The sequence below is a fragment of the Odocoileus virginianus genome, chromosome 10, assembly GCF_023699985.2.
Source record: "Odocoileus virginianus isolate 20LAN1187 ecotype Illinois chromosome 10, Ovbor_1.2, whole genome shotgun sequence".
NCBI lineage: Eukaryota > Metazoa > Chordata > Mammalia > Artiodactyla > Cervidae > Odocoileus > Odocoileus virginianus.
Window position 1 is genome coordinate 65,313,465 of NC_069683.1, and position 26,861 is coordinate 65,340,325.

The window sequence follows — 26,861 nt, forward strand, 5'->3', positions numbered from 1 at the left end:
ACAAATGCAACCTCATGGAAAAAAAATGTGGTTCTTAAAAGTTGTTGCTGTTTAGTCGCTGTATTCAACTTTTTGTGACTCCATGGACTGCAGCACATGGACCTGGCTTCCCTGTTCTTTACTATTTCCCAAAGTTTCCTCAAACTCATGTCAGTGATGTTATCCAACAATCTCATACTCTGTCACCCCCTTCTCCTCCTGCCCTCAATCTTTCCCAGCATCAGGGTCTTTACCAATGAGTCAGCTCTGTGCATCAGGTGGCCAAAGCATTGGAGCTTCAGCTTCAGCATCAGTCCTTCCAATGAATATTCAGGGTTAATTGCCTTTAGGATCAACCTTTGCTGCCCAAGGGACTCTCAAGAATCTTCTCTAGCACCACAATTCAAAAGCATCAATTCTTTCATGCTCAGCCTTCTTTATGGCTCACATTCATGCATGATTACTTTAAAAAGCAAAGCTTTGACTATATAAAAAGGACTTCCCTGGTGGCTCAGGCAGTAAAGTGTCTGCCTACAATGCGGGAGACCCGGGTTCAATCCCTGGGTCAGGAAGATCTCCTGGAGAAGGAAATGGTAACCCACTCTAGTAGTCTTGCCTGGAAATCCCATGGTCGGAGAAGCCTGGGGGAGGAGAATCCCATGGTCGGAGAAGCTACAGGCCACGGGGTCGCAGAGAGTTGGACACAACTGAGCGACTTCACTTTGACTGTATTGGACTTTGTTGGCTCTGCTTTTTCATAAACTGTCTAGGTTTGTTATAGCTTTCTTTCCAAGGAACAAGTGTCTTTGCATTTCATGGCTGCAGTCACCATTCACAGTGATTTTGAATTCCAAGAAAATAAAATCTGTCACTGCTTCCATTTTTTTTTCCTTCTATTTGCCATGAAGTAATGGGACTGAATGCCATGATCTTAGTTTTTTGAATGATGAGTTTTAAGTCAGCTTTTTCTCTGCCCTCTTTAGCTGAAGCAATTTTTTTTTTTTTTTTTTTTTGCTGCATTTAAGTATATAATTTTGGATCTTTTTAATTCCCTCAATGATAAGTACAACCTACAATTTATGTACCACTCTGAGTCTATCCAGTTTTTGGAGTTGCTACCATTGGCTTCTGACATCTTGGAGATTCCTGAAATCTACCAAATTTGTTGCCTCATGTCCTCAGGACCTTTGGCTGAATTTCATTGTTGATGTGGCTTGTTTCCAGATTAGGTTTGGAACATGGGCAATGGCATCATGACTCAAAGTGATCTCTGTGTTGACAATTTTCTGTTGTTTTCTCAAAATACACTTTGCTGGTATATTGTCTTGGAGATCAAATAAAACATTTAAATGATCTTTTATGAGACTAATAACTCCCTCTGGGCAAGGAAAAGGGTATTTCACTTGGATGATATACTCCTCTGTAAATCAGATCAGTCTATTTTCTCTCAGTTTAAAACTTTTTTTTTTTACTTGAAGGATAATTTACATTACAGTGTTGTGTTAGTTTCTGATGTACAGCATGAATTAGCCATAAGTATACATACATCCCCCCCTTTTAGATTCTCCTTCCCACCCCACTCCATCCCGCCCTAGGTTGCCACAGAGTGCATAGTTGAGCTCTCTGCTTTATGTAGCAGCTTTCCACTAGCTATTTTACATAAGATAGTGTATATAATCCTTATGACTTCATGACTATTCTTTGAAACTTTGATTTTATTGTTTTATTGTATTCTTAATTTTTGAGCTATTTTTATTATTTTCTGTTACTATGTTTTTCTCTCCAGATTAATTACATGCCATTTGTGCAAAGACCATCTTGGATACTCCTCTTTTTTTTCTCTTTCATTACTTAGAGCAGGACAAGCTTAGTAAGAGATTAACAAATATTGTTTAATTAAGGATGCATCTACTTGAGGAATTTGAAATATGACTTCAGATTAAATTTCTAAACCATGACAGAATATTTACCTGAAAATTGTAAAACTAAACTATGTTTTTTGAATTGCAAATGAAAAGGAGGGAAAAACAATATGTTCCATCTGTTGACAAGTAGCTAGTGATTTGACATCTTCTGAAAGTTATATGGTATCAATTCACTTTGATTATTCTCATGTGATAGCATTTCTGAATCATCTGATCTCTCTTTTATAGGTACATTAAAAGTGATGGAAAAAATCTATTAGACTCAGTTTATAGTATGTATGTGCACAACATAATACTACTACCTATGAAACATTCATCACAATGCTTTTTAATAAATCATGTTCTTCAATTCTTAGAAATCCTTGAAAGTTTTATAATGACAGTTCACACTTGTTTAACTTTTATAAAGAAACAATTTCAATGTTAAAAGGCACCTTAAAGAAAGGTTTTGATATTATCTTTAAGAATTTATCTTATATTCTCATATAGTGTGAAAAGTCTTTTTTTTCACATTCTGTGAATGTCATCATAAAATGCAATTTCTAACCAAACATTCCAAAATTTTTGGAAATTATCACATGAAATAGATTAATGACCATTAAAGTTGAACTTGTTTTAATTGCATTGGACATGATATGTTGATATTTCTTCTTAGATTGTAACACTGATACGCTTAGTTCACATTACATAAATAAGATAGACAACGTCATTAATTAGAGGTAACCAGTAGGTGGGGGCTTCCCTGGTGGCTCAGATGGTAAAGAATTTGCCTACACTGCAAGAGAATTGAGTTCGATCCCTGGGTTTGGAAGATCTGCTGAAGAAGAGAATGGCTACCCAGTCCAACATTTTTGTCTGGAGAATTCCATTGACAGGAGCCTGACGAGCTGTAGTCCATGGGGTAGAAAAGAGTCAGACACCACTGAATGCCTTTTTTTTTTTTTTTTTTTTAAAGAAAAGAACAGTAGGTGGAGAGCACTGGATCTGGCATTAGGCTTAACTTTTGAGAAAAATTGGAGAAGAAAGTGGCAACCCACTGTGGTACTCTTGCCTAGAGAATACCAAGGACAGAAGAACCTGGTGGGCTACAGTCCATGGGGTCACAAAGAGTCAGACACGACTGTGACTAACCTGAGAAAAGTGGATTCAGAAGTAGTTGTTTAAAAGAGGATATAAGTCTGAAAGACAAGTTTTTAAAAAAAAATTTTTTTCCATTTATTTTTATTAGTTGGAGGCTAATTACTTTACAATATTGTAGTGGTATTTGTCATACATTGACATGAATCAGCCATGGATTTACATGTATCCCCCATCCCGATCCCCCCTCCCACCTCCCTCTCCACCCGATTCCTCTGGGTCTTCCCAGTGCGCCAGGCCCGAGCACTTGTCTCATGCATCCAACCTGGGCTGGTGATCTGTTTCACCCTAGATAATATACGTGTTTCTATGCTGTTCTCTTGAAACATCCCACCCTCGCCTTCTCCCACAGAGTCCACAAGTCTGTTCTGTACACCATGGAAAGACAAGTTTATAATCTAGGGAGACATGGTAATGCTTGGGAGACTCAGGAAACAATTGAAAACACATGACCCAACCAAGAAGCAAGGCTTCCCTAGGGAACCTGGCTATAAAAGTCTCACATAAGGTGATCCTTAAAAGCTTTCTGGCAGGAAAAAAGTTAGTATCTGGATAGTCTATCAGTGAGGGGTAGAAAGTTCAAAGAGGATTAGAGTAGATGAGACGTCAGCTTGATCCTAATACATGACTCTGCAAGGGAGACCAATGTCTCCACAAACAAAATGACATACCAGTGCTTCAAGAAGCTTCACTAAGAGAAGGGCACGTGGACATCAGGGTCGCATTTCACAGTAGAGCTTCATCCTCCTATTTAGGCATCTCTGTCTAAAGACTACTGCCAATACCATGCTAACTTTAGGATCTGGTTTATTGTTCTAGTCTGATTCTAAGAAACGGTGACACCTCTACTTTAGAGGTGTTTTTAAAATTTGTGGAGTAGTTTTGGTTGTCTTAGTTTTGATTCAAGTATGCTAATTTAGAGAGTGGAGACTAGGAGTGCTAAATGACCTATAATTATAAAGTATAGGACTCTTAAATGGAATGAAAATTCTCTAAACTTTTTTGCAGCAAGAATCTCTCTGTATTATATTATACACAAGGTATTTTGATATATAATGGATATGTCAGTGAAAAATATGTAAATTACTGCAAGATTATATTTAGTTTTGTCAAGAATAACAGAATTTGTTGACCATTTAGAAAATCACATCAGCTAACACCAATAACACTGGCAACATGTGATTAATCTAAATTACACTTAGAACAGTTTACATTTGTAGCTGCTACATCCAAGGGGTTTTATCAACAAAAGCAAGCTTTACTTCTTTATGTCTTCTCTGACAATTGTTCTTGAGAATCTACATATTGAATTAAATATTATTTTATAAATATTATTTTATAATGTTACTTATTCTATATTTTCCCTCATTAGACTAAAAAAATATATATGTAAGTTAGAATATCCTTTAATTTATTGATAATAAGAGGAAAATTATAAAATGCTTGTTATTAAAAGAATTTGAGAAGCACTAGCCTAAAGATGGATGTGTAGCACTTTTTCTTAAATTCTATACTGCTTTTTGGACATAATGAGACCTGAAAGGATGGAGTGTTACTAAGGCCTAGGAATAAGAAAAAGGAAAAGGAGAAAGAGGAATGATTTATAAGTGTAATTTAAACATTTGGAATTTATGGTAGTCTACATAACTGCTTCCAAACCTGGTCCCTATCTTCCAGTCAAAAGTAAGGCCATCTTGTCCCCAAAATTTGGATGATATAATCCTAAGAGAAAGCTATCTAGAGAAACTCAGGAGTTACCTTTCTCACATGTAAACCTTAAACTTTTAGTTAACTGTCATGAAGACCTATTACTTCCATGAATGCAAACCTCTTGGCAGGAATATATTCTTCCCTCAAAAACTGTCACCTACCTAGGTGCACTGATCCTTAACTTGCCATGTGATTGCCCTACAGAGGACAAGATCAACAATTCATAGCATAAAATCAGTTCAAATACAGAGACTAATAATGCTACACATACATACACCACAAAGTATGAAAGGATTTATTATTCACATCATGAAGCTTTCTGACAAGAACAGGGTAGGCTGGTCTGAAAATGGCTTGAGCATGGAATAGGCAGGGATGAGTGGCATTAATCTTGTCGTGGCAGGGGTGTGGGACTGGAGTGAGAGCTCCTATGTAGGTTGAGTTTGCATATTATGAACTCTCTTACCTGAGTCAAGGGAGGGATGAGTGCCAAATTTCCCTGAGGTGAGGAAAAAGTGACTGGCGTAGCTTGAAAGTCATCATCAGTCAAATATAAAAAATGGAGTCAGACTTGACTACGTGACTGTACAGTGAAAGTCAACCATGTGAAAATACAAAACAAAAACCATAACATCCATATAATAAAAATGTCTAAATAACGACTCTGGGCCTTCTAGAAAGGTTATCAAAATAGGATTTATAAATAGAGACATGGGATTAAAACCCATTTTCAGAATTTGATCATGTTAAGAAGGACTGGGGCTCAAGGATTAAGTAGAAAGTCAGTTATAAAAACTGGAGCACTAATACTGGTGCAGCTGGATACAAGGCTGAATGATTGAATATCTCCTTTCATAGGCCATTGGCCTGGGAATATACTTAACTTAGTAGTAGTTCAAAGGCCTGAGCTAGGAAAGGAGAATATAAGTAAGGTTCTATAATCTAGTGATACATGCTTCAATGACCACTGCTTCTTAATCAAATTGTGAATCTTTAAAGTTATTTTGCTTTTAAATGTAATATCAATCAAGATAAGATAATTCTGGATGCTATAACAAATAACAACACAATATATGTTTCTTTTCTAGTCATATCCTGTTCCACCTGTTCCATGTATGTTATTCTCTACGTGGAGAGTTTGGAAACCATGTAACATCTGTGATATCTATTGGGACCTCACTGGTGCCTACTGCTTCTTTTGTTCTTGTTATTCAGTTGCTCAGTCGTGTCTGACTCTTTGTGACCCCATCGACTGCAGCGCTCCAAGTTTCCCTGTCCTTCACCATCTCCTGGGGCTTGCTCCAACTCATGTCCATCAATTCAGTGATGTCATCCAACCATCTCATCCTCTGTCATCCCCTTCTCCTCCTTCCCTCAATCTTTTCCACCATTAGGGTCTTTTCCAATGAGTTGACTCCTTCACTTTTAGCTAATTGACAGGTGAAGAGAGAAGGGGTGGATTTCACATATATTATTTCAGTCCAGAAACAAGTCACATTGGGGTCCCAGTACAATCATAAGAAAGGTTAAATAAAGTATTCCAATATTCTTAGGGAGAATAAATGGGATTAATGAGCATCTAGCCAATTCCTGTCACACATGAATAGGCAAAATCTATCAAACATAACTGTGTGTTAATGGTGACATAAAATTTCACTGTAGATGATAATTTTGACATTGAGTATAAGTAGACACTTAAAATATTCTTCTTCATTTATTAATTGATTATGATTAAAGTGGTTCAAAGTCAGTTTATTGATTATATTAAAATAAATTTGTTTTCTAATGAATAAAATTTAAAGTTAAAATATTTTGTTTAATTTTTTAATTTTACATAACATTCTATCAGGGGAGCAGAAGATATACTTGGTAGAGTCTTCATATTTTAATCTTAATGGTCATTTCTGTAAATTAAGTGCTATTGATGTGCTAATCAATTCAATTATGGTAAAATCTTAAGTAAACTGTATTTTAGAACAGAATGGAATTAAAAGATGTCATCATCTAGGACACAAACATGTTTCTTATTTTAAGACACCCTTCACTTTTGAGAATCCTAACAATTGGCCCAGATGGTAAAAGAATATGCCTGCAGTGCAGGAGACCCAGGTTTGATCCCTGGGTCACGAAGATCCCCTGGAAAGGGAGTGACGACCCACATCAGTATTCTTGCCTGGAGAATTCGATGAACAGAGGAGCCTGGCAGGCTACAGTCCATGGGGTTGCATAGAGTCAGACATGACTGAGCAACTAACACACAACAACAAAACAGTAATTGGTTAAGTCTTCATACATTACTAAAAGTGATGGAGTTATGATTGGATAAATTCCAAGGGATTATTAGAATGGAAAGATTATCCCTCTAATTCTAAAACTTTAAGGCCCAATAATACTTAAATCAAGTATTTTCATTCTCCCAAGTATGGTTACTTGCAAATGGTATTTTTATTCTCTATTTTTCTGGGAAGTTCATAGCTTTCATAGCTATGGCTTGTCTTAAACACATTTTTCTATCATTAATATGGAGAGATGAAAATAGCTTGTTAATTATCTATTATTATGTAAAAATTACCTCAAAATTTAGCAAATTGAAACAATAATCATTCATTTTCTCACAAAGACTGTGGGTCTGGAATCTAGTGGTAGTTTAGGTGGGTGGTTCTGGCTTAAGCTCTCATATGGGATGAGATGTCAGTCAAGCTGTTGATTGCAGCTGCATTCACTTTTGAAGGATTGACCGATGAAGTTCCACTTCAAAACACGCTCATGTAGTTGTTAGTAGAACTCAGTTTCTTTTTGGTTGTTGGCCAGGCCAGAGATTTCAGGTTGTCATATGTGTATTCCTCCATAACCTGAACAAAATCTATGTTTTCAACTTTTTCAACAACTGTCTTCCTCCGAGGAAGTGACTGACATTGTATGAACAGTTTAAAGAACACATAAATAGAGTCAAAGTACATATGACAAGATAACAGAAACTGACAATAAGCAATTCTTAGAGTGCAAGAGACAAGTGAAAAGGACAAATAAAACCATTAAAGAATTGAAAGCATCATTATTGGTAATATAGAAGCAACTGAAAAGATAGGAGCATAGCAAACAAATTTGGAAAGCCAAAGAAATAGGAAAATGATAAAAATTTAAACTTGTTACAGGGGGTTTCTGCGGTGGTCCAGTGGTTAAGAATTTGCCTTCCAGTGTGAGGGGCATGAGATTGATTCCTGGTCAGGGAGCTGAGATCCCAGATGCCTTGTGGCTAAAATACCAGAACATAAAAAAGCAATGGCAGCAATATTGCAACAAATTCAATAAAGACTTTAAAAATGGCCTACATCAAAAATTTTAAAAATACTTTATAAAAAAAGTTATTATAGAGATGATGAAGCAGACATTAAAAAAAAAAAAAGCCAACATATGCCTAAATGGTATGAAGAGGATGAAACAAATAAAGAAGAAATCTTCCAGAAAAATGAAGTCTTAGGAGGGAAGAAAAGATGGTTTAGTAAGAATACATGGAGCTCAACTTCTCCAACAAATACACATAAAGGAATAGATCTACGTGTGAAACAATCTTCACTGAAAATGAACTGGAAACTGGCAAGATGTCTGTACAAGTAAGAATTTAAGAATATACACATGCAATTGAGTAGGAAGGGAAGAAAACCAATTAAGTCAAAACCTTGTGCCCCTGGGAAAGGGACTCAGAGGACAAGGAAGATTATAAGAGTAGATACCCGCCCTGGGGAGTGAGTGGCTGAAGCCAGAGACAGGGTGTCCCATTGCTGGAGTCCCACACAGAGTAGACAAGCCTCCTTGGCTGGATGGAATATGTTTGGACCAGATACAATGTCTGGAAAAGCTTGTAGTACACTAATGAGGGGTCTACACATGCTAAATAGCCCCAAGGCAGGGGGCAGAGAAAGGTCTGCTGTTGTGGCTGCGGGTTTCCCACAACCAGCCTCTGTTTGGTGCATGCCACAGTCAAGTCAAGTGAATGCTCTGACCCCACTCTCTCCATGGCACAGCACAGCTCTGGATCTGGTGCAGACCAGTCTGGAGGAAGGACACCACGAGGGGATGCAGAAGCTCCCTAGTCCTGGGGCATAGCCCAGGGAGCGTGGTCCCAGCCATAGAAGGCATTCCTCAGGCCATGTTCCCAAAGCTTCCTAGGCCCTGCCAGTGACTGCTCCACCAAAGCCAATCCCTCACCATGTGCTTAGAGTCCGTGTGGGTCCTGCCACCCCCGAGAAATGACTCCACAAGAGTGGGACGGTAATGGAGGCAGCACAGGACGGGACGGTGATCAGCTGGGAGGAACACATGGAGCGCACACCCGAGGCTGGGCCTGATCAGAGCCACAGCCGCCTATACAGGCAGCACTTGGCACTCTGCCTGCACTTGAATCTCAGTTGCTTCAGCTCTCCCTGCTTCTGGGGCAAAGAACCTGGCTTGGGGAGGGAAAAAATATACACTTAAAGGGAATAGAGCCACCTTGAACCCAATCCTCAGGGCTTCTGTTCCAGCAACTTAGGGTCATATCCCACCCTTGACACTGAGGTATGAGGAAATCCTACCTCATACTCATTGCCAGCTTTAGCTCCTCCATCTCCAGTCCCATTCCTACCAAGGTGATATCTACCAGCACACCCTGAGGAAAGATGTGACTGGCATCTACTTCATATCAGCACTCCTACCAAAGGCATTAGATACACCCAGTTTGCATAGGGAGGTTCTCACATTAAAAAAAAAATCACTTTAAGACTGTAATAGGCAATTGTTTCAGTTAAATTCATAGAGCCAGAGAATATTACGTAAAATAAAAACTCGGAGGAACTATTCTTAATGGAAAGAACAAGAGAATACTCCTGAAAAACAAATAAACACAAATAAGTTATCAGATAAAGAATTCAAAATATTGGTACTAAAAATGTTAACTGAATTAGAAAAAAATGTTTGATCTTAACTATTGAACATTTTAATAAAGAGCTAGAAAATATAAAAAGACCCAATAAAAATAAATAATTCAATAGACAAAACACAAAACATACTAGAAGGAATGAATAGCAGACTAAGTGACAGAGAAGAATAAGTTATCTGGAAGATAAAATAATAAAATCATCCAAATAGAACATGAAAAATAAAAATAAATTTTATAAACTAAAAGCAACTGAAGAGATTTCTGATCCAAGTAAACAACATAAGAAATGAAAGGGGGGTAATAATAACAACTGATATAACAGAACTACAAAAGAAAAAAAAAATCACAAGAATATCATGAATAGTTATATGTCAACAAACTGGACAACCTAGAGGAAATGAACAAATTTTTAGAGAGATGCAAACAACCAAGATAGAATCAAGAAAAAACAGACTTCTTGAATACACTGATCACTAGTACTGATTGTGAATGTAATTAAACAACAACAAAAAAAAGACAGCAAACAAAGCCACAGAATTGGATGCTTTTTACATGGGAACTCTACTAAACATACACAGAATTAAACCTATCCTTCTCAATCTGTTTCCAAGATGGAAGAAGATGGAACACTCCAAAATTCATCCTATGAGGCTGCAACTACCCTGACACCAAAACCAGGCAATAATTAAAAAAAAAAAGTATAAGCCAATATCTTTGATGAATATACATATAAAAATGCCCAACAAAGTATCAGCAAACTGAATCCAAAAATATACAAAAAGGATCATAATCTATGGATCAAGTCATATTTATTCCAAGGACACAAGGATGATTCAACATTTGCAAATCAAACATGATACACCACATTAACAAAAGGAAGGATTAACATTAAAAATTAGCTCAATAGATGTAGAAAAAAACATTTGAAAACCTACAACCTCCATTAATGATTAAAACTGACATAAAACTGGGTATACCAGGAACACACATCAACATAATAAAGGTCACTTATGACAAACCGGCAGCTAACATTATATTTAATGGTGAAACGTTGAAAGCTTTTGTCTAAATTCAGAGAAATTCAAGGATGCTCACTGTTGCCACTTCTTTGTAACATAGTATTGGAAGCCCTAGCCACAGCAACGAGACAAGAAAATGAAATAAAATGCATCCAAATTGGGGGAAAAAAAGAGGTAAAACAGTCATTATTTGCAGATGATATAGTATTTCATACAGAAATCCCTACAGTCTCCAAGAAAATCTATGACAACTAATAAATGAATTTAGTAAAGTTTTAGGATACAAGGTTAAAATACAGAAATCTGTTGCTTTTCTGTATGTTAATAATGAACTACCAGAAATAAAAGGTAAAAATTAATCCCGTTTAAAATCACATCAGATTAATCCTTTGTCTGTTGCTTCGTTTGCTATTATTTTCTCCCAATCTGAGGGCTGTCTTTTCACCTTGCTTATAGTTTCCTTCATTTGAATCAGTTCTAATGAGATGGACGAAACTGGAGCCCATTATACAGAGCGAAGTACGCCAGAAAGATAAAGACCATTACAGTATACTAACACATATATATGGAATATAGAAAGATGGTAACAATAACCCTATATGCAAAACAGAAAAAGAGACTCAGATGTATAGAACAGACTTGGGGACTCTGGGAGAAGGTGAGGGTGGGATGTTTCAAGAGAACAGCATTGAAACATGTATATTATCTAGGGTGAAACAGACCACCAGCCCAGGTTGGGTGCATGAGACAAGTGCTCGGGCCTGGTGCACTGGGAAGACCCAGAGGGATCGGGTGGAGAGGGAAGTGGGAGGGGGGACCGGGATGGGGAATACATGTAAATCCATGGCTAATTCATTTCAATGTATGACAAAAACTACTGTAATGATGTAAAGTAATTAGCCTCCAACTAATAAAAATAAATGGAAAAAAAAAATCACATCAGTAAATGAATACACAAAACACCTGGGAATAAATGCAACCAAGGAGGTGAAAAATCTATTTTCTGACAATTATAAAGCATCAATGAAAGAAACTGAATATAATACAAATGAATGGAAAGATATCTCTACCTCTTTCATTGGAATAATTGATATTGTTAAAATAGCCATGCAATTGAAAACATCTCCATATACAATGATAGCCCATTAAGATAGCAACAACATTTTTCATAGAGCTAGAAAAAAATCTTAAAATCTACATGGAACAACAAAAGATTCTTGTTTGACAAAACAATCTTGAGAGAAAAGCAAAAAGCTGGAAGTTTCACGACCCCACACTTCAGACTATATTACAGTGCAAGAGTAGTCAAAAAAGCATGGTACTGGCACATAAAACAGACACATAGATCAATGCAACAAAATGGAAAGCCCAGAAATAAACCCATGCACCTATAATCTATTAATCTATGATGAAAAAGGAAAGAATATGCAATGCAGAAAAGATATTCTCTTAAATAAGTGGGGTTTGGAAAGTGACAGCTACATGTGAAACAATGAGACTAGAGCATTTCCTCACACCATATACAAAAATAAACTCAAAATAGATTGATGACCTAAATGCAAAACCTGAAACCTTAAAGCTCCCATAAGATAACATAGGCAGGAACACTTGTTGACATAAATCTTAGCAATATTTTTTGGATCTGTCTCCTAAGGCAGAACAAATAAAAGCAAAAAGAAACAAGTAAGACCTAACTTAAGAAACAAATGGGGCCTAATTTAACCTAAAAGATTTTGCACAGTACAAGAAACCTGTTGACCAAACAAAAAGACAACCTACTGAATAGGAGAAAATATATGCAAATCGCATAACCAGTAAGGGATTCATATCCAAAATATGTAAGCAGTTCATACAAATCAGTATAAAAACACAATGTAATTAAAAAGTGGGCAGAAGACCTGTATAGCCTCTCCTACATGCCTTGAGGGTGTACTATCCTTTGTTTACCAAATAAAACTCCGAGTTGTAACCGAGGTGTAACACTGGTCTGCCTTTTCAACTCTTTGCTGTGGTTAGACTGAACTGAGGATACAGCACCCTCTCCCAACATATCTGGTGCCAAGACCCAGATGTAACCTGGCTGTGGCAACCTCAGCTGGGCCCCAGTGAGGCAAAAGCCCATCACAGCTGAAGCCCAATATGGTGGAAGTTCACTTGGTGAAAGCTGAGCGCAACAGAAACCCAGCACAGCAGAAGTGATGGGAAGTTGAATGTGGTGGGAACTGGCACAGCAACAATGAAGGTGGCAGAAAGCTCGTGTAGCACAGTTCAGGTCCCAGAAGGCCTCTGGTTAAGGTGGGAGGTCCTTGCCTCTGGCTGGAAGGCACATATGGCTAACAAAATCTTAATTTCTTTACAATCTCTCATTTGTGTATGCTCATACCCCCTGTAAACAGGCAAGTGGCTGTGGATGTAGTTGAGGGATTCTGTCAGGGACTACCCCCTGGCATGTCTTGAAGGCTCCACCATCCATTGTACCCAGTAGCTGTTGCCCAGTGGGTGAGGATTTTTTATCCTTAGTCTCCCTTGTGCCTAGGATCAGGGAAATGAAAGCTGTGTGGGCACAGTTCAAGCATATAGCCACTTTCCTAGAAGGTTATTCCTCAGGAATAAGGGGATAATAATAGTAAGGGATAGTAATCATAGTAATTCCTCAGCACATTCTTCTCACTGCCTTCCCCTCTTGTCCTCCAGCTCCTCCCTTCATCTATGCCACTCTCTGCAAAGTATTGGGAGGGTTATTAGCTTTCTATTTCCAGAAGTTGTGATCTTCGCACAAGTCCTGTTTGGGCCCACAATGTTGCCTCTGCAACTTTCTGGTGGGACAATCAGAAAATGACTGGAGGGAAAAAGTGTTTAGTACCAAATCCCTCAAGAGATTCAGGCCGTCATCTCCCGTGTTTCCTAAGACATGTGCAACAACAGCACTTTCTGCACCTGCTAGGGTGGGCGGCAGACACACAATGCCTGCTAAAAGCCCACCTGTTGGTGATACCCCTTCAAGGGCAATTGGACTTCCGGGGACAAAGTTTGCCACTTTGGGAGTTAGCCTGTGGGCCATTTGGGCCCAAACTCTTACCACTCTTCTCCTAAAGCTGTGAACATACCCCCTGGATCAAATCTCCATTCCACTTTATCGAACATCTACCCACTTCTTTATCATTAATTCTGTTATTATCTAGAGTGAGTCAACCTGCCTCAACCTGCCTAGGGACCCAATTCCCAGGAGGCTGTCCAGTCTGATTTGCCTAAAGATTCAATCTCCAGGAGGTTGACCTGCCTCCACCTGCCTGGGGAACTGTGCTCTGACCCAGGGATGCCAAGCTCTCAGGTTCCAACAGTACTGGCTAGGATAAGCTTCAGAAGACTCACCCTAAGGAAATCCACCCAGAGGAACAGAAGGAAACCTGTTAGTTATGGTGCTGTGGTGCTGTGCTTGGATCTCAGCAATAACTCAGGAGCCCAGTGAGAATCCTACTGCCTATCTGGAAAGACTAAAAGAGGTTCTACAAAAGTTTACCAATCTAGACTTAGACTCTTAAAATGGACAGGTGATGTTAAAGGACAAATTCCTGTCCCAATTTACATCATACATAAGGACAAAGTTACAACAGTACAAAGTTACATCAGGACTCTGCTTCCTCTTTAGATGAAATGGTCCAGACAGCCACCAATTCCTTTGATACCAGAGAACAGGAGAGGGAAGCCAAGGACCAGGACAGGGAGAGAAGGAAAGAGTCAAGGCATGCTCAGATGCTGGCCACTCTCCAGGGAAGCCCTGTGGCAAACCTCAAGTCCTTGAAGGACAAGGCATGAGACAAATGCCTAATCTGTAGGCAGTGGGACATTGGGCCAGAAAGTGTCCAAACCATGGCAAGCCTTCTAAAATAGCTTGCTACAAATGCCATCAACTGGGATATTGGGTGGCACTCTGCCCTTGGGACCCAAGAGGCTCAAGGTCAAGTGCCAAACCTTCCCTCATGATGGTTTAACAGGACTGAAGTGGTCCACTCCAGCCAGTCCACCTGTAACAGGTAACCATCATGGGGCTGGAGCAAAAGGTGCAACTGGATGTCGCAGGTAGGTCCAAAAATTTCTTGATTGACACTGGGGTTACCTACTCTTTCCTGACCTCCTTCTCTGGAGCCATCTCCCCCCAGCCTGTACCATTTTAGGTGCTACAGGCAAACAATTACAAAAAGATTCACCCAATCACTTCTCTGTTGCTGGGATAGACAGATATTTTCCCATCAGTTTCTGATGGTCCCTGAGAGTCCAGATCCCTTATTGAGAAGAGATATACTCACCAATCCCATTGATGTGGGGACCTCAAAAGGAGGCAGAGGCAACACTAAAACAAGCCTTAAGCCAAGCACCCACCTTGAGGTTGCAGACCCAGAAAGAGCATTCCTAATATACATCCATGAAAAGGAAGGAATAGCCTTGGGAGTGCTAACGCAAAGGTTGGGAACTGAGCCCCAGTCAGTAACTCATTTATCCAGGAGGCTAAACCCAACTGCCTGAGGCTGGCCTCCCTGCCTTTGAAAGCTTTCAGCCCTAATAGAAGATGCTTTAAAACTCTCTTGATTTTTAATTAATTAATTTTTTTACCAGCCACCGTGTGAAAAAAACTCCTAAATGGGAGTGGCCATTTATGGATATCCGATCAAAGAATCCTCATGCATTACCAGGTAATGCTGATGGAAAATCCAGGACTATATCCTTTTTTGAGGTTCTTAACCCAGCTATCCTTATGCCTACCCCTGAGAACTCTCTCCCCTTTCACTCTTGCCTAGAAACTTTCGGCCATTGGACAAAACCCTGAGAGGGATTGTCGTAAGACTGTCTGATAAATCCTGAGGAAATCTGGTACACCAATGGAAGCAACTTTATCTTAGATAGAAAAGGGAGGCAGGATTTGCAATAGTCTCCAATTTTGAGACCATAAAGCCTAAACCTCTAGCTCCAGGTACTTCAGTCCAATTGGCTGAGCTCATAGCTCTGACTTGAGCTTTAGAGCTGGGAACAGGAAAAAGAGTAGCCATTTACACTGATTCCAAGTATGCCTTTTGGGTGCTACACACATCTGCTGCTATTTGGAAAGAAAGAGGCCACTTGACCACCCTAGGGTCCCCAGTAAAGTATGGTGATCAAATCTTTTGGCTTTTGGAGGCAGTCCATCTGCCTGCTGAAGTTGCAGTCTCCCACTGTAGAAGAGACTGGAAAATGGAATACAGAAGTGGTTCAACGGAACCAGGCAGTGGCAGCTAAGAGAGCAGCATTACAAAACAGTTACCTAGTAGGGGTTTCCAACTTAGTGCTGCAGACTAATTTGCCAGGAATCCTTCACATACTGAAGGTGGGAGTTTTAAAGCTAAGAGTGAGGGCTTTCAACAAGGTCATGTGAAGTGTTTCCAAAAAGAGGGGCTCCTCTTTCTGCTGAGGAACCTCCAATGAGAGTTGGTTAACTCCTCACATGCCACCACTCATCTAGGGGAAAAGGCCCTCCAAACATTACTAGAGAGGCTATTCAGAGGAGCAGGCCTCTAAACGACTATAAGTCAAGTGGTCTCCCTGTGTCTCACTTGTCAATTAAACAACCCCCAAAGAACTCAAAGATCCCAGCTGGCCCAGCCAATCCAATGGCATGGTACCTACCCAGGAAAGGACTGCTAAATGGACTTTACCCAGATGCCAGTTTCTCAAGGATATCAATACCTAATAGTCATGACAGATACCTTCACAGGATGGATTGAAGGCTTTCCTGCTGAGACTGAGAAGCCTGAGGAGGTGGTGGAAAAGCAGCTTCATGAAATTATTCCAAGATTTGGCCTGCCTAGGTCACTACAAAAAGACAGTGGAACATCATTTACTTTTAAAACCACTCAAGGGCTCTCTAAGGCATTGTGAAGTGAAGTTGCTCAGTCATGTGTGACTCTTTGCAATCCCATGGATTGCTCCCATGGAGCTTAGCAGGCTCCTCTGTCCATGGAATTTTCCACTGGAGTGGCTTGCCTTTTCCTTCTCCAGGGGATCTTCCCAACCTGGGATTCAAACCCAGGTCTCCCACATGGCAGGCAGATGCTCTACCCTCGAAGCCCCGGGGAAGCCCCTCTAAGGCATTGGTCATTACCTCCTTTGTGCCTGGAGGTCTCAGTCTTCAGGAAAAGAAGACAGAGCCAACCAATTCTTAAACTCAGTGATAAAAAAGATAATTCAGGAGACCTTTCTCAGATTAAAGGAGGCTTTACCAATAGCTCCTCTCTGTACCCACGTTGCCCCTAGGGAACGGATTGGTCTTAGCCCTTCTGAGATACTATATGGGAGACATTTTGTTTATGTCAATGACCTCTTCCTGGATCCAGAGACTCAGACCCTCTGGTCTTACGCCATGGTCATTGGGCAATTGCCACAAGAAATATATTCATGAGATGTCAACCAGGACCCAAAGATTCTAAAGGACTACCACAATATGCCCCAGGGATTCAAGTCTTATTAAGGTCTGGAAAGATGGGTCCCCAAAGGCTGAACTCCAGTTCACATGGAAGAAAACAGAAGAGACACTCAATACACCTGTGACTTCCTGGGAGCTCCCCGATACCTATTCAGAACTATCAATAAGTGCCGTTCTAATGAATACCCCCAAAAGTCAGTGTTTGGGGATAAGCTTTCTTGGGATACCTCTTGAGTTAACTCTGGGCTATGTTCTTCCTCTCTTGGTTTGATTAGCCAAGGAAACTCGCTCAGCCTTAGACAGACAGCTCTATAAGGGCTCCGAGGCTTGAGACTAGCAAGAGAGGGAGACCCCATGTTCCTCAGTGTCTGTTCTCAGCAGGAAGTAGCCGGAGAGACCTCGGTGCCCCTATTTCCAATGAATTGGGCCTCCCAACTCTTAAGGGGGGAATGTTAGGTAATTATAATAATAATAAAAAAAAAAGGGAGTCAAGAATGGTGGCAGCTAAAAGACAAAGAAAGGGGAAAAGCTCATGAAAAGGGAACACAGAAAAAAATCCTCTGACCTGGAGTGGGAACCTCAGGTGAAGGAAACACACCCGCTTCCTGACTGATGATGTGTGCTAGCCCTAATCTGCATAGGGCAGGCTTGGGGGGAGAGGACAAAAAGTATAAAGGGAGGGAGTCAAGACAGGTTGAAGCTTCTCCTTCAGGGTCAACCCACCAAAATGCCTTGTGGGTGGACTATGCTTCATTTACCAACTGAAACTCTGAGCCATAAAAAAGAGACCTGAATAGACATATTTTTCCAAAGGAGACATTTAAATGGCTAAGAGGCACATGGAAAAAAATGCTCTAACTTCTTAATTGTATTAGAGAAGTTCAAACCAAAGCCAGGGAACTACCATCTCACACCTGTCAGGATGACTGTCATCCAAAAATCTACAAGCAGCACATGCTGGACAGGATGTGGAGAAAAGCCCTCCAGACTCTGGGGCCCACTCCTGCCTTTCAAGAGGATGCTTTACTGCCAAGTCACCAGGGGAGCCCTCAGAATAGTCTGTCTGAGTTTACCTGTAATTATAGCTTGTTGGGATGGAACTTTAATCCCTTTAGAGATAGAACCAGCTTTGTTTACCTTTTTCTAGGGACTGGGGAACTCACCTACAGGCTTTTCCACCCCTTATGACGAACTTTATTTCTAAGAGAAAAACAACAGAAAGAGGAACAGCAGAGAAAGAGAGGGAGCGAGAGTGCTCACTAGTCACTAAAACGCTTTCAGAAGTTACAATGAACAGATTTATCTAACGGAGTATGGGCTGTCATAATAGAATCTGTGTTTTTCAGACTTGTCCTTTAATTTTTCAGTCTGTAATTTAGAAAATCTTAACTTTCTGCTTTTTCCCAGTATGGGAAGCCTTTATTTCTGTTGTCTTGTTTTGACAATTTTCAGAGTCTAAGATTTGGAACCATAGAAGATTAATTAAATCAACTATTTACTATGTGCTAGTTTTGAAGAAGTCTTCTCTCAGAAGCTCAGTGTTTTCATCTTTGAATTACAAATAATTATGAAATTCAGCTCAGATGACTAAATAGTAATATACAAGAGTGCTTTAAAAATGTTATTTAAATATAATAATGATAATTATAAATAATAGTAATAGTGATAGTAACAATATCGATAGTGATAATCAAGTTCTGTATTCCAACAACACTGAATTTGTGTCACAAATTTATCATTTATTTGCTATACAAATTTGCTTAATTGATTTCAGCCTCAGTTTTGTCTTCTATAAAATGGTGAAATGAAATAGATAACTAATAATAACCTACTGTATAGCACACAAACTCTACTCAATACCTTGTAGTGGCCTATATGGGAAAGAACCTAAAAAAGTGTGAATATACATAAAACTGATTAACTTTGCTCTAAACCTGAATTTAGCACATTGTTAATCATCTATACTTCAATAAAAGTTAATTAAAAATAAAGAATACTACTCTTACAAAGAAAAATTAAAAATTACCAATCTATGAAAAAGTAAAATGTAGAAATTAGTTCTAGTCACATTGTTATGAGTATTACATGATATATTGCATATAAATTATTCAGTATAATGTCTGGCATATAGTAATTATAACACAAGTAAGTTTTAGCTATTACTCTTATTAATTATAATTTGTTGAGTACTTGTGACATACTAAGTATTTACAAATATTGATCTATCTCCATAATAATATTGTAAGGAGACATTATTATCTACAATTAATAAATGAAGCAACAAAGGATAAAAGTAGTTTGATCAAGTCTAGAAAAAGATGGTTTAAAATTTGAACCCAAGTGTCTGACTCTAAAGCTCAAGAATTTAAAAAAATATATAAAAGTATAAGATATATTTATTAAAATTTAATCTTATATATCATAGATATTTCAGTTCACTTCAGTTCAGCCACTCGGTCGTGTCTGACTCTTTGCAACCCTATGAACCGCAGCACACCAGGCCTCCCTATCCATCACCAACTCCCCAGAGTCCACCCAAACCCATGTCCATTGTGTCGGTGATGCCATCCAACCATCTCATCCTCTGTTGTCCCCTTCTCCTCCTGCCCTCAATCTTTCCCAGCATCAGGGTCTTTTCCAATGAGTCAGCTCTTCACATCAGGTGGCCAAAGTATTGGAGTTTCAGCTTCAACATCAGTCCTTCCAATGAACACCCAGGACTGATCTCCTTTAGGATGGACTGGTTGGATCTCCTTGGAGTCCAAGAGACTCTCAAGAGTCTTCTCCAACACCACAATTCAAAAGCATCAATTCTTCTGTGCTCAGCTTTCCTTATAGTCCAACTCTCACATCCATGCATGACCACTGGAAAAACCATAGCCTTGACTAGACAGACCTTTGTTGGCAAAGTAATGTCTCTGCTTTTTAATATGCTGTCTAGGTTGGTCATAACTATCCTTTGAATGAGTAAACGTCTTTTAATTTCATGGCTCTCTCTCTCTATATATATATGTGTGTGTGTATATATATATATATATATATATGTACACACACACAGATATTTATAATGTAATTTAAATGATTATATTTTAAGTGTAAAGTACAGAAAAAATGATTCCTTTTCATGATTTGATTATGTAGTTTAATACTAATTGAGATTTTGAGGTTTCATGTGCTTTTTCAAATTTTAAAAAAGATCATTATGATACGATAACATGCAGCATGATGTTTTGACAATAATTTCCTCTAGTTATTTATTTATCAAATGTCTTATTTATTTTCCTTTTGTAAAGTAAAGCAGCAGTGGAATTTGGTATAGAATAACACATATTAGTTACTGTCATGTAATTTTTTTTTTTAATAGCTTAGGGAAAAGAACCTCAGTTAGGTTTTCCAGGAGGACTCAAAGAAAATACTTGCTGGTATTGGCCATTGTGAGTATTCAATTTGTATCAGAAGGATGATTGGAATACCATGTTTCTCTTTATCCAAAAGAGAATGGCTGTAGAGTACTTTGCAAGAAAGCAAATCAATTAACTCTAAACTCATTATTCTAATTATGGAGGTGTACATCTTTTCAGTAATAATTTACTAAGTCTTTACTTTTCATGATTATTCATTCTTAAATTGTTTCCTGATATTTTCTTGTGATTATCCACAGAGGATGTTTAACACAGACATTGGATAAATGTTCTTACTAAAATCTTTGCTTTTCATATTTCCTAAGACAGTGGTTTTAAATGAGGATTATTTTGTCCCCATGAGACATCTAATGAGGTCTGCAGACATTTTTGATTATTGCATTTTGGGGAGGTGTGCTGCTGGAATCTGGAGGGTAGAGGCCAGGAATGATGGTAATCATCTTAGAGTGCACAAAAAACCCTCACAACAAAGAATATCCCCAAACGACATTTGTGCCAGTGTTGAAAATATTAATCTAAGGTTATCATGTAATCAAATTTATGATTAGTGAAAAAAGAAAAAGTTTTGCTTTTTCCTGATTTCATATTTCAGAATGCTATTGAGACTAGGTATGTATATAACTCTGTACATTCTACTCAACTAGGGCTATATATGATTTATAATCCCTCTATCATATTACTCATTTCTCCAACAGAATTATCCTAAAATTCCTTAAGTTCAAGTTGACATTTGAGGCCCATTTTATTTCTACTTTTCCGTGAAATGTTCATTAGTTTGAAATTACCTTTATCATAGATTTTCTCTGTGCTAATTAATGAGATAGACTCCAGTGTCTGGGGCATAGTATGCACTTAAACAGCTCTTTTTCCCTACCTTCCTTTTTTGCCTCTTCTCTTCTCAGTTCCTTATTTACTTTAATTTACTAACAGTAAATATTTAGTTGTATACAGTTTTGCTATCTTTATTCAATTATTCGATTTTTTTGAAGACATGTCTCATTTATTCCATGAAAATGTGAATATTTGCATTGCATCATTTCCCCCTATACTGAAGCATCATTAAGTACTAAGTCATGCTTGATTGAATAAGTGAAGAAAGGAATATGTGAAAAGTGCACAAGAACCAATATTTTCATATCTACGATACTCAAGTAGTAGCAAAGTAATAGTTCATGACTTTATCACATATTATTTTCAACATTCCAAGACTTCTACAATTTCAGTTTTTCTTTTAAACTAATATTTTTATTTGCCATCTCCTTAGCTCTGCTTTTGGTGAATTTAAAGATATATTTTTAAATGTACAACACCTATGCTTGAGATGTGTGTTTTTTAATTTCATGTATCATATTTTTCTAAGAGCCATCTTGGTCAAGTAGAGAAAAGCATCTATTTAGGTCTCTGCAATTTACTAAAACAATATAATTTGCCAGCTATACCTTCCTTTGGTAATAAACCTGTTCAGTATGAGGAAAGAGCAAGGATTTTTGAGTAGGGACACAGTGGAGAAAAAAATGTCTTGCTATTTTAAGAAATTTTAAAGTGTGTCTTTTTGGTCCTTACAGAAAGTGTGGATTACGGGCCAGTGTTTGTGCAAGAACCAGATGATGTAATTTTCCCGACTGATTCTGATGAAAAGAAAGTAGCACTGAATTGTGAAGCTCGTGGCAACCCAGTTCCCAATTACAGGTAGAAATTCACTATTAATCATATTTCTTGTCTTAAAAAATTCCTTTCAGTGGGATTCTGATGCACCCAGGGAGTATTATGTCTCAAGTAATTTTTACATGTTTGTCTTCTGATTTTTCCCTAAGATGGCTTCGAAATGGAACAGAAATAGATTTGGAAAGTGATTATCGCTACAGTTTGATAGACGGGGCCTTTATTATAAGCAATCCAAGTGAAGCAAAGGATTTTGGTCATTATCAGTGTTTGGCAGCCAACACATTTGGAAGTATTCTTAGTAGAGAAGTCATACTTCAGTTTGCCTGTGAGTAAAATATTGCTCTTTCCACATATACATGTATACTGTGTGTGTGTATACATATATAGCTTTGAAGTTTATTTAGGTAAGAGCTTATGACTTCAAATTTTTAAGTAATAATATAAACTAGTCATGCTTAGAACTATGCAAACAGCATGCTTCTTCCTGACATGTTTTTAAATTTCCTGAAATATGTGCCCTCTTCACATAGGTACTAGTGTGGGAGGCTAAAAATTCAGTTCATAAAAGCAGATTAAGTTTTAGAATTCAAATATCTTTTGAAATCTAGTAAGAAATAGGTTTTTAATTAGTTCTATCTGCTTTTAAAATATTTACTTATGTTGTATTATTCTGCTGCTGCCTATTATAGTCACTATTGGCTATAAATTCTTCTGGACATAAAACAGCATATTCTAAAAATTCTCCTTCTAGTCAAAAAACCAGAGAAAGACCTCTGAAGTGCTATTTCAGATTCTGACTATAACTTCCCTCCCAAGTGTCCCAGTTTCTTTTTTAATTGGAAAAAAAGATACCTCATGTATTCATTCATATATCTAGATGATATACATTTTCTAAAATAGATCATATATCTAATTAACTAATAGTATAGATTTCTTGAAACTCTTGAAATTATTTTGCTTATCATGAGTCTTACACAAACTTGAAGATAGATTACTGGTGAAAAAACTTTTATATCCTTTTTTAGTGAGTAATCATAATTGAATTTAAATTCTTGAGGATTATAATCACTAAGAAATAGATAGGAAGACCAGGGATCTTTGTGTTAATAATTCAAATGTAACTATAATGGCTATGTAATTTATCACAAAATGATTTTTAAGTTAGAACTGCACCCTGAAGAGTGAAATAATTGATTTTTCTCTTGGTAATCTTCTTCACATATTATGTCTAATTAACCCAAAACCCAGACACCCTGTTAAAGGAATGTGAAGGAGAAAAGGGAAGAAAAAAAAAAAAGATAATGGATCCAGTTTGGAGAAAATCTAGCTAGGCACTAGAAAAATCAAAACATTATCTTTTAAAGTAGAATTGGCTAAGGAGTTCAGACTGCTACTTTACATACACCAAATATACCAAGATCGTAGACTAACTATACTCCTTTTGTTTTTGAAAATATTACACAGTGCATCATGGAAATCTAAGATTTCTCAATATGTATATTTAAAATTATCCTTTTTGTTGTTCAGTTGCTCAGTCATGTCCTACTCTTTGTGATTCCATGGACTACACCATGCTAGGCATCCCTGTCCATCACCAACACCCGGCGCTTGCTCAAGCTCATGTCTGTTGAGTTGGTGATGCCTCCAACCATCTCATCCTCTGTCATCTGCTTCTCCTCCCACCTTCAATCTTTCCCAGAATCAGGGTCTTTTTAAATGAGTCAGCTCTTTGCATCAGGTGGCCAAAGTATTGGAGCTTCACCTTCAGCATCAGTCCTTCCAATGAATATTCAGGACTGACTTCTTTAGATTGGACCGGTTTGATCTTCTTGCAGTCCAAGGGACTCTCAAGAGTCTTCTCCAACACCGCAGTTCAAAAGCATCAATTCTTATGCACTCAGCTTTCTTTATGGTCCAACTCTCACATCCATATATGACTATTGGAAAAACCATAGCTTTGACTAGATGGACCTTTGTTGGTGAAGTAATGTCTCTGCTTTTTAATATGCTGTCTAGGCTTTCCAGAGCTTTACTTGCAAGGAACAAGAGTCTTTTATTTTATGGCTGCAGTCACAACTGTCGTGATTCTGGAGCCCAAGAAAATAAAGTCTGTCACTGTTTCCATTGTTTCCCCAACAATTTGCCATGGAGCAAATAGGAAAAGGAGAATATCAAGGCTGTATATTGCCATCCTGCCTATTTAACTTATATGCAGAGTACATCATGAGAAACGCTGAGCTGGATGAAGCATAAGCTGGAATCAGGATTGCTGGGAGAAATATCAATAACCTCAGATATGCAGATGACACCACCATTATAAATCTGAGCACTGGAGATCTGATGCTTTTGAACTGTGGTGTTGGAGAAGACTCTTGAGAGTCCCTTGGACTGCAAGGAGATCCAACCAGCCCATCCTAAAGGAGACCAGTCCTGGGTGTACATTTGTAGGACTGATGTTGAAGCTGAAACTCCAATACTTTGGCCAACTGATGTGAAGAGCTGACTCATTTGAAACGACCCTGATGCTGGGAAAGATTGAGGGTAGAAGGAGAAGGGGATAACAGAGGATGAGATGGTTGGATGGCATCACCAACACAATGGACATGGGTTTGGGTGGACTCTGGGAGTTGGTGATGGACAGGGTGGCCTGGCATGCTGCAGTTCATGGTGTTGCAAAGAGTCAGACACCACTGAGTGGCTGAACTGAACTGAATGGGACCAGATGCCATGATCTTAGTTTTTTTTTTCATTTTGCATGATGTACTCTGCATAGAAGTTAAATAAGCAGGGTGACAATACTTGATGTATACAAGCACCCTTGATGTACTCCTTTCCCAGTTTGGAACTAGTGCATTGTTCCATATCCAGTTCTAACTGTTGCTTCTTGACCTGCATACAGGTTTCCCGGGAGGCTGGTAAGGTGGTCTTATTTCCTTAAGAATTATCCAAAGTTCGTTGTGATATGCACAAAGGTTTTAGTGTAGTCAAAGAAGCAGAAGTAGATTTTTTTTCTGTAATTCTCTGGCTTTTTCTATGATTCAACAGATGTTGGTAATTTGATCTCTGGTTCCTCTGCCTTTTCTAAATCCAGATTGAACTTCTGGAAGTTCTAAGTTCATGTACTGTTGAAACCTGGCTTGGAGCATTACTTTGCTAGTGTGTGAAATGAGTACAAAAAGTATCCCAAAAAGCAACACTCCTTACTGTTCCTGTGTTCAATAGTGCAGTCTTTTCAAGACAAATACAGAAAATCCAGAAAATGTACTAATATCAGTGGCTTATAACTTTTTATTTGGTTTATTTTATCTGACACAAGTATATCAATTCTCAGTCACCTCTTTTTCTCCTAAATCAGCAGTGATGCAAAATATGCAATGTTTTTACATTATTCAGAGCAGAAGTCTATTTGCTGGAAGACTCTAGATGTCTACTGGACTGTACCTTCCTAGGATATTTAGAAAGATGAACCACTCCTATCAAATACTCCATCCCATGTAGAGTGGATAAGTTGGCACCAACATTTACAGTTTAAAGACTAGGCAAGGAAAGCTTTCTCTCAATCAGCCTACCTACCTACCTTCTACCTGCCCACTTACCTATCTTACCTACTCAGCATCAAGCTGTCCTGAACTTAATTTGCAACAGTAGTTGCTTTATTTTTTATTACTAACTTAAACGTATGGGTAAAATATGCAATCATTGGTAGTGTCTTGTTACTCTGCCTCTCACTATCCCTGTCCCAACTTACTTGCTATTGTGTTTTGGAGGCTATACATATGCATAAGAACCCATAAAATTCCTGGTTGAAGCAGTCAGTCACTTACATATTGCCTCAAAATTGCTCCCCATCTTGATTCTATTATGTCTCTGTTGATAGTATAAAAATCAAGTCTTTTAGGCTTTGTTCTATCTTTTGACTGGGATATCTTTGGGGAAAACTGAAAATACAGGTAATAGAGAAGATAGAACAAAGATTTAATTTGCTGTCTATACATTGGTGTCTAGTATACCTGGGTGTATATACAGTGTACTAGTATACTGGCTTAAAATTCAACAGTCAAAAACCTAAGATCATGGCATCCAATCCCATCCCTCATGGCAAATAGATGGGGAAACAATGGGAACAGTGACAGACTATTTTGGGGGGGCTCCAAAATCATGGCACATGGTGAATGAGCCATGAAATAAAAGACGCTTGCTCCTTGGAAGAAAAGCTATGAGCAACCTAGATAGAGTATTAAAAAACAGAGACATTACTTTGCTGACAAAGATTCATCTAGTCAAAGCTATGGTTTATCCAGTGGTCATGTATGGATGTGAGAAATAGACTATAAAAAAGCTGAGCCCCGAAGAATTGATGCTTTTGAACAGAGGTGTTAGAGAAGACTCTTGAGAGTCCCTTGGACTGCAAGGAGATCCAACCAGTCCATCCGAAAGGAGATCAGTCCTGAATATTCATTGGAAGGACTGATGCTGAAGGTGAAACTCCAATACTTTGGCCACCTGAAGCAAAAAGCTGACTCATTGGAAAAGACCCTGACGCTGGGAAAGATTGAAGGCGGGAGGAGAAGGGATCAACAGAGGATGGAATGGTTGGATGGCCTCACCGACTCATGGACATGAGTTTGAGTA

At 38.4% G+C, this 26,861-nt stretch overlaps 1 protein-coding gene across 2 annotated transcripts in view; it reads left to right on the forward strand.

Annotated features, from left to right (window-relative positions):
* Nucleotides 1–26,861, forward strand: part of CNTN5 (contactin 5) — a 1,548,293-nt gene that overhangs the window by 958,036 nt on the left and 563,396 nt on the right. For both annotated transcript variants that reach the window (XM_020891379.2, XM_070473663.1), the window contains exons 5-6: nt 22,130–22,253; nt 22,379–22,554. In XM_020891379.2, coding sequence (XP_020747038.2) covers nt 22,130–22,253; nt 22,379–22,554 — 300 coding nt within the window. The remainder of the gene's footprint in view (nt 1–22,129; nt 22,254–22,378; nt 22,555–26,861) is intronic.